The sequence below is a fragment of the Bactrocera neohumeralis genome, unplaced genomic scaffold (assembly GCF_024586455.1).
Source record: "Bactrocera neohumeralis isolate Rockhampton unplaced genomic scaffold, APGP_CSIRO_Bneo_wtdbg2-racon-allhic-juicebox.fasta_v2 cluster11, whole genome shotgun sequence".
NCBI classification, from domain to species: Eukaryota; Metazoa; Arthropoda; class Insecta; order Diptera; family Tephritidae; genus Bactrocera; species Bactrocera neohumeralis.
Genome location: NW_026089624.1, coordinates 22,406,118 through 22,415,401, shown reverse-complemented (window position 1 = coordinate 22,415,401; position 9,284 = coordinate 22,406,118). Strand labels below are relative to the sequence as shown.

At 41.9% G+C, this 9,284-nt stretch overlaps 1 protein-coding gene across 1 annotated transcript; it reads right to left on the bottom strand.

The window, feature by feature from the left end:
* Positions 1–8,056: 8,056 nt before the first annotated feature.
* Positions 8,057–8,769, bottom strand: LOC126766226 (protein FAM200B-like). Its single transcript, XM_050484123.1, has 2 exons — positions 8,601–8,769; positions 8,057–8,286 (listed from the first exon to the last, which is right to left on the bottom strand). The coding sequence occupies exons 1-2, from the start codon at positions 8,721–8,723 to the stop codon at positions 8,086–8,088; spliced, it is 324 nt and encodes a 107-aa protein (XP_050340080.1). The 5' UTR covers positions 8,724–8,769; the 3' UTR covers positions 8,057–8,085.
* Positions 8,770–9,284: the final 515 nt, after the last annotated feature.

Genomic DNA, 9,284 nt, shown 5'->3' with positions numbered 1-9,284 from the left:
TCTCATCAAGTGTTCACTTCTCACTGATTCAAGCTGCGTCACTGTGTACTCCGAAGTCACTGAAATGAGCCTGTTCTTCAATACACGTGTCGATGAGTAAAGGTGAAAACTAGGAAATCCCTATTCCGCTTTCCCTTGCAGAAAAATAAAATGTGCGACAATAGTCAAACACAACTAAAATACTCGTTATATTCTCTTAAGAGATTTACTTAATTGTTTTTTAAGTATTTTATTATAGTGGTGGGTACGCGGGTACCCTGGGTGCTCATTAACGTGGCTAAAACTGGGTGTTTACAAAAGGGTTAAGTGGGTCTGCACCATGGAAACAAATTTTTCGAGTAGTATTGTACCGCAGAGTTGAAATCGAGGTAGACTTAGCGTTTTTAAAGGAGCTACCTTAGCCTTTGCTACTAATAAGTGGCTTGTGGTTGCGCTATCGCTTTGTGTGCGCACATACATACATAAGTAGATAGTGGCACAGCATGCCTTTCAGATTACTCACGAACTGGGACCACTTTTCTAAACGAAGTGGTTTTACGTATTCGTCCCAGTCGGTCCCATCTAGCCATAACTCTTGTATCAGAATTTTGGCTTGTATCATAATTGGCAAAAGCTATCCTGCGGGGGAGTTTTGCCACAGAGTGTAGAATTTGGCGCTTTGTTATGGCGGATAATGCATATATTGACTCCGTAGTGTATGAAAACTGGTCAGATAGCACATTCCATTGAATCCCCAGAGTCTTTGTTGGATTTTCCTTTTCGAATTTATCGAAATTAGTATCCAACAAGTTTTTTTCGATATATGTCTTACTATATCTGGATGATTTGCAGTAATATTTTTCAGTGGAAACCCTGCGGTTTTGATACGATAAGGATTCGTATACTTGTGAAAGACTGTGACTTCCAAACAAAATATCGTCTACATACATACGTTTGTTTTTAACACCTGGGTTGGCAGAGGGAATTCTGACTTGGTGTTTTCTGCCAATTCGTGCAGTGTTCGAATGGCTAAGTATGGAGCACAGCTGACGCCAAAGGTAACTGTTTTTAACTTAAAGTCGCGTAGTAGACTAGTGGGGGATTTTCTGAAAATAATTCGTTGAAAATCTTAATCGTCTTTATGTACGACTATTTGTCTATACGTTTTTTCGACGTCCCCGTTGAATACGTATTTGAAGATACGCCAATTTAAGATAAGCAACATTAGGTCTGGCTGAAGCGTGGGTCCCGTAAATAAAATGTCATTTAGGGAATTTCCCGATCTGGTGGATTTTGACTCATTGAAGACAACTCTTACCTTTGTGGTTTTTTTGTCTGGCCTCACTACTGCATGATGTGGCAATAAAACGAGTAGTATTAACTTTGTATGATTTTTTCGCCAGGGCTGACTTACTCCATATGGTCTAAATGGAGGTATTCTTCTACGACCCTATCATATTCTGGTTTCAGCTCGCCTTTTTTAAGTAGGTTTTTTCCATACTTAAAAACTGTTGGATAGCAGAGAGAGAGAGGTGCGTGACTGACCTAAGGCGAGTGTGCGGGGAAATTCTGGCTTTAGTGGTAGTCGTACTACGTACCGGCCATCATCTGATCGAGTAGTTGTGGTTTTGTAAAAATTCTCCCAATACCGATCATCAGGGGCTGTGATTGATACAGGGGGGAGTTCTTCTAACTCCCAAAACTTTCTTAGTTGCGAATTGAGGTATTCGTTGGAGATCTCCTCAATTTGAGTTGTCATTGTGGCAACTGATTCCGCAACTAGTCCACTTAGGACCAATCCGAAAATGGTATTTTGCGCCAGAAGTGTTTTTGTAATTTTTTCAATACCTTCGAGTATTATCTGTGGTATGAGATCGTTGCCTAATAGAAGATCTATTTGAGCGGGAGTGTTGCAGTTGGGGTCTGCTAGTTTAAGGTGTGATACCTTTACCCAATGTCTGCTATCTATGTGATAGCTAGGAAGCATATTTGTTAATTGCGGTAAGATAATAGCTTCTGCTTGAATGCGCTTATCCGCTTTAGGGGAAATTAGGGTAATGGAGCAGATTTTATTGCAGTTTGAACTACTCTTCCGCCCATTCCCGTAATTTCAAAATTGGCTAATTTTGTGGGCAGTTATACCCTATTTTGTACCCTAGACGCTATAAATGATTGTTGTGATCCTTGGTCTATTAAGGCTCTGAGCTTGAAGAGTTCTCCTCGGTGTTCAATGGAGACGACTGCTGTGGGTAGTAGGGCCCTCTTTTGAGCAGCATGGTGCTTCTTGGTTTTCGGGATTTGCTTTTGCAACTAAGTCCGTGGTTCTTTTTGTACTATTACATGCGCTCTTTTGAGATGAGTTAGGAAATGTGCTGTAGTGAAGCATTGAGTGATGTCTTTTATGACAATATATGCAATTGAATTTGCTTTTGCAATTTTTATATGTGTGCGCATGTGACAAGCAATTTGTGCATATTTTTTTTGATCTCATGAAATTGTTTCTTTCATTAACTCCTACCTACCTGAGTTGAATAAAATAAAAAAAAATCAGTAAAAACTTCTTTGGTAGTGTATAAGTTTCGAATATACATACATATGTATGTATGTATGTGTAAAATGTCGAAAAGAAAACCCTTTTTCGGAATCGATCTTCAGTAGTCGAAGGCGATTAAGAATCGATTCTTGACATTCGAAAAATCGATTATTTTACGAGAAAACTCGATTCTCGAGTAGAATCGGAATCGAGTTTACCATCCCTACTAGCAGCCATCGCGTGCACATATAATAACCTCCACACAATAACCACCACAAAAAAATGATTTTTTTCCATGTAATTTATATGGAAAATAGAAAATTTGAAACAGGCACCTCTTAATATTAATATTAAGGGCTCATCTTTTGAATGATTTTTTTCACATCTTCGAAAGTTTTTAGCCTGTTTTACAATTGAAAAAAAAGGTTGCCTCAGAATGACACACCTAATATACATACATAAATATGTGCGTATGACATTGGCACAAATAACGCATACACAAACCTACATACTTGTATACATATGCGTACACATGCAAATATGTCACCCCCAAAAACTACAAACATTGCTTCACAAAAACAACAATCGTTAGAAATGGCATCATACGTACTTATATGCGTACACATGTTAATATGCGCGTATGACATTCCCACACAAATAATGCATACACAACATACATACTTATATGCGTTCACATGTACATAGATATGTCATCCGCAAAAATTACAAATTGGCTAAATGAGCTTCAGTCTCCTGTCCCACACAACACATAACCAACACCGAATACCTAACCACAACAATAATCCCGCATCCAGAATACTCTACACCAGTGTTTTTCAATCTGTGGGTCGCGACCCCTAAGGGGGTCGCGAAGCCTTACTCGGGGGGTCGCCAGCTGAAAGAAAAAGTCGAGGTTCTTACACAGCAAAAACACAATTTTAATGAGAAAGATGTGCTTGTTTATTTTTCATTAGGTTATCAAATCGTGGTGTTATTTTTGAAATATTAATAATTAAATCATTTTCTAATTGCAGTCTATTTCTCTTTTTAGTTTTAATGTCTACCATTGAAGAAAATGTCAGTTCACACAAGTATGAAGTGGCGAATGGTACTAATAATTTAAGAGCTTCCCTTGCCAGCCCTGGATATTCGTGTTTTCTTTTTATCCAAAACACGTCGACACTTTGCGAATTAAATTCCATTTTAAGCATGCCATCAGTAGCTAATTCTAGAAGACATTCTTTTATTTTTGTGTTGACATCAGCCAGATCTATTGATTTGTCCAAAAAAGGGTTTAAAATCCATCTACGCCCATTGTCAGCTTCAGAGTGCAAGTCTGGAAAGTATGTCAAAAGTTTCTCTTGTAAATTATGCAAGCTTTGTATCATGCAAGGAATATGAGCCGATACTGCAAAACTTTGGTCTGATGCATTATCTTCAACAATCTTCTGAACACACGGAAAAGACTTAAACATTTTGTTTTGCAGAGAGGTCGACCACAAACGAAGTTTTGCGTGAAATGCTTTTACTTTATCTTTAGCTGTTAAAATATTTTCGTCTCTTCCTTGAAGGTTCTTGTTCAAATTGTTAAGGTGGCTAAAAAGATCGGCCAAAAATGCTAATTTCAAGAGCCAAATAGGGTCAGAAAACGGTAAGCATATTCTGATTTTGCATCTTGTAAGAACATTAACAATTCAGCTCTCAGTTCCAGAACTCTTGCCAATACCTTTCCTTTGGATAGCCACCTGACCTCTGTGTGATAAAGGAGATTTTGATGAAGCGCGCCCATATCTTCACAAACGATTCTGAATAGCCGGGTTTGCAAAGCTTTACCTTTGATAGAATTCACAATTTTTATTACCTCCTTGAGCACGTCATTTAAATCAGAAGGTACTACCTTAGCAGCTAGAGCCTGTCGATGAAGAAAACAGTGTGTCCAGGATATGTTTGGTATTATCGATTTTAATTTTGCAATGAGTCCGCTATTTTTGCCAGTCATAGCTTTAGCGCCATCGCTACAAATAGCGATACATTTTTTCAATCAATATCGTAGTGGCAAGTGCTTTCTAAAAACATATCGTACAAACACTGGCCAGTAGTGTTTGCAGGAAGTGCTTTGCAAAATAAGATTTCTTCCGTAATACTGTCATCTGCTTCAAAGCGCACAAATACTACAAACTGTGCACAGTCGGAAACATCTGTAGATTCATCGAACTGCAAAGCAAAATGTTGGCTATTCTTTAATTTTTCGACTACTTGTTCTTGAATATCCTTGGCCATATCGTTTATTCTGCGTGAAATAGTATTGTCAGAAAGTTGGAGGATGGAGTCATGGGTAGAAGTTCACGCAAGTGAGGAAAGTTCTCTGATCGCCATTCACTTGGGAGTGGCCAGAAACGATTCTTTTACACATGGCTCAAGCAGCTCACAACTTCCGGTCTTTGACCAAGTATCCTCTGGGTAGCCTAAGAACATCCGTTCGAAGGCGAGCTAATGCCAGAAGGCGAAACATCCCCTGCATAGGGTTGTGCGCTGGGTTTGGGACCCGCCACGTAAAAAACACCCCCAATGAAAAGAAAGCGACAGCCTCGGAAGAGAAACCCCCCTTTTGATGACGACCATGGCAAACGAAATAAGGACTACGAGATAAGGGCATGCACCTGGAATGTCCGGACCCTTAATTGGGAAGGTGCCGCTGCCCAGCTGGTTGATGTCCTCGCGAAAATAAAGGCTGACATCACCGCCGTCCAAGAAATGCGATGGACGGGACAAGGACAGAGAAGAGTAGGTCCTTGTGACATTTACTACAGTGGCCATATATAAAGGAGCGCAAGTTTGGTGTTGGATTCGTGGTGGGAGAGAGACTCCGTCGCCGAGTACTATCATTCACTCCGGTGAATGAACGTCTAGCCACAATCCGCATCAAAGCGAGATTCTTCAACATATCGCTGATTTGCGCCCACGCCCCGACGGAAGAGAAGGACGATGTGACCAAAGATGCCTTCTATGAGCGCTTGGAGCGCGCTTATGAGAGCTGCCCCCGCCACGATGTCAAAATCGTGCTTGGCGACTTTAACGCCAGGGTGGGCAAAGAAGGTATATTTGGCACTACGGTCGGTAAATTCAGCCTCCACGACGAAACATCCCCAAATGGGTTGAGGCTGATCGACTTCGCCGGGGCCCGAAATATGGTTATCTGTGGTACTAGATTCCAGCACAAGAAGATACATCAAGCTACCTGGCAGTCTCCGGATCGAAAAGCCACCAACCAGATCGATCATGTTGTGATAGACGGAAGACACGTCTCCAGTGTTCTAGACGTGCGTACGCTCCGAGGTCCTAACATCGACTCGGATCACTATCTTGTTGCAGCCAAGATACGCACCCGCCTCTGTGCAGCAAAAAACGCACGTCAACAAACACAAGGAAGGTTCGACGTCGAGAAGCTGCAATCACAACAGACAGCCGAACGATTTTATATTCGGCTTGCACTGCTGCTCTCTGAGAGCACTCGTCAACAACTCGGTATAAGGGCACTGTGGGACGGCATTTCAAATTCCTTACGTACAGCTGCAACCGAAACCATTGGTTTTCGGAAAGTGCAAAAGAACAGCTGGTACGACGAGGAGTGCCGTGTCGCAGCGGAGAGAAAACAGGCTGCCTACCTCGCAACGTTACGATCGACCACTACACGTGCGGGATGGGATAGATACCGAGAGTTGAAGAGGGAAGCGAGACGCATTTGCAGACAGAAGAAGAAAGAGGCCGAAATGCGTGAGTACGAAGAGCTTGATAAGCTGGCCGACAGGGGTAATGCTCGAAAATTCTACGAAAAATGCGGCGGCTTACAGAAGGTTTCAAGACCGGAGCATACTCTTGTAGAACCCCCAAAGGTGATCTAGTCACTGATGCCCAGAGCATACTTAAATTATGGAGGGAACACTTCTCCAGCCTGCTGAATGGCAGTGAACGCACAACACCAGGAGAAGAAGAACCCGATTCCCCAATCGATGACGATGGAGCAGACGTTCCATTACCCGACCATGAAGAAGTTCGAATAGCAATTGCCCGCCTCAAAAACAACAAAGCGGCAGGGGCCGACGGACTACCGGCCGAGCTATTCAAACACGGCGGCGAAGAACTAATAGGTGCATGCATCAGCTTCTTTGTAAAATATGGTCGGACGAAAGCATGCCCAACGATTGGAATTTAAGTGTGCTATGCCCAATCCATAAAAAAGGAGACCCCACAATCTGCGCCAACTACCGTGGGATTAGCCTCCTGAACATCGCATATAAGGTTCTATCGAGCGTATTGTGTGAAAGATTAAAGCCCACCGTCAACAAACTGATTGGACCTTATCAGTGTGGCTTCAGACCTGGAAAATCAACAACCGACCAGATATTCACCATGCGCCAAATCTTGGAAAAGACCCGTGAAAGGAGAATCGACACACACCACCTCTTTGTCGATTTCAAAGCTGCTTTCGACAGCACGAAAAGGAGCTGCCTTTATGCCGCGATGTCTGAATTTGGTATCCCCGCAAAACTAATACGGCTGTGTAAGTTGACGCTGAGCAACACGAAAAGCTCCGTCAGGATCGGGAAGGACCTCTCCGAGCCGTTCGATACCAAACGAGGTTTCAGACAAGGCGACTCCCTATCGTGTGACTTCTTCAACCTGCTTCTGGAGAAAATAGTTCGAGCTGCAGAACTAAACAGAGAAGGTACCATCTTCTATAAGAGTGTACAGCTGCTGGCGTATGCCGACGATATTGATATCATCGGCCTCAACACCCGCGCCGTTAGTTCTGCTTTCTCCAGGCTGGACAAGGAAGCACAGAAAATGGGTCTGGCAGTGAACGAGGGCAAAACGAAATATCTCCTGTCATCAAACAAACAGTCGTCGCACTCGCGACTTGGCTCTCACGTCACTGTTGACAGTCATAACTTTGAAGTTGTAGATAATTTCGTCTACTTAGGAACCAGTATTAACACCACGAACAATGTCAGCCTGGAAATCCAACGCAGGATTGCTCTTGCCAACAGGTGCTACTTCGGACTGAGTAGGCAATTGAAAAGTAAAGTCCTCTCTCGACGAACAAAAACTAAACTCTATAAGTCCCTCATAATTCCCGTCCTGCTATATGGTGCAGAGGCTTGGGCGATGACAGCAACCGATGAGTCGACGTTACGAGTTTTCGAGAGAAAAATTCTGCGAAAGATTTATGGTCCTTTGCGCATTGGCCACGGCGAATATCGCATTCGATGGAACGATGAGCTGTACGAGATATACGACGACATTGACATAGTTCAGCGAATTAAAAGACAGCGGCTACGCTGGCTAGGTCATGTTGTCCGGATGGATGAAAACACTCCAGCTCTGAAAGTATTCGACGCAGTACCCGCCGGGGGAAGCAGAGGAAGAGGAAGACCTCCACTCCGTTGGAAGGACCAAGTGGAGAAGGACCTGGCTTCGCTTGGAATATCCAATTGGCGCCACGTAGCGAAGAAGAAACGACTGGCGCGCTGTTGTTAACTCGGCTATAATCGCGTAAGCGGTGTCTACGCCAATTAAGAAGAAGAAATAGTATTGTCAGAAAGTGGTACTTTTCGTAATTTGTTTGCCTCCTGCTTACTAACCATAATTTCAACCATATCGAGTGCCGCTGGCAAAATAAGATTTTCGGCAATTGTATGTGGTTTCCCTGATTTAGCAACTCGATATGCGACTTTGTAGCTAGCTAATAATGTTGACTCGTTGACACTGGATGCCTGAAAATAAACCAAACAATATACAAGTGAACAGTCAATAAAAATTAAGGACGCGGAACCTTTGCACACCGAAATTAAGTATAATCAAAAGTTGTATGCAAATAACAAAGAAATAAACACGAACAGTAAAAATATAGTATAAAAAACTAAAAAGCACGCTTTGACGATAACGTAAACTAAAAAATCAAAAATAATTGTTAATATGGAAAATAAATAATTAAAAAAAATAGTATTATTGTGAAAAAAGGGTAGGGCGCTTTTTAAGAGCTGATTTATAGTGCACCCCACGCTTTTTTCATTATTTTCTTACTTACCTGAATTATAGTATTTTGCTGCTGACTAAGAGCTTTCAACTTTCGTTCAAAGAAATCCAACGGCTTATCAGCTTCTTTTTGATGCTTGGTTGTGAGCTGCCGCATAAGCTTTGACGGTTTCATACTCTCACTTGATAAAACATCGCCGCAAATTACACATTGAGGATTATTATTTATGACTGTGAACCCGTATTTCAAATAAATCTGCCGGATTTGATTCACCACCACCGCTATTGATACTCGTACCAGATGTTGAAGGCTGCGATCTTTTGAGAAATTTATCCATTTTATAAACGCGCAGAGCAAGCGAAAAAACAAAAGAATGACGTCTGAACTCATCGGCGACATAGATAACTTGATCAGAATCTCTTTTCTTGCTCTCTCGCTTGTCAGCTGGCAGGGCACCCTGATCTGTTTTCTGAGCTGGCAACAACACAATCAGGGTGCCGTCAACCAGCAGTAAGTGAAAAGGTGGGATGCCAGAAGGGCAGCGCTATAATTACTTGACGCAATTAGTGTAAAATGAAATTTCATTGAATTGTGCGGACATATTTTGGCAAAATAAATGTTTATGTAAATTAATTAATGATTTTGCATTTTAACATTTATATATGTATGAATTTTCGAAGTGTTTAATTTAGTGTTTTGTATAATATACAAGCTAATATTTTTCAGGCGTGGCAT

Bases quoted from the DNA above. Each gene is read 5' to 3' on its own strand.
- LOC126766226 (XM_050484123.1), bottom strand. From the start codon at position 8,723: ATGAAACCGTCAAAGCTTATGCGGCAGCTCACAACCAAGCATCAAAAA. The intron at 8,287-8,600 runs GTAAGTAAGAAA...GTTTATTTTCAG, and splicing joins AGCAAAATACTATAATTCAG to GCATCCAGTGTCAACGAGTC.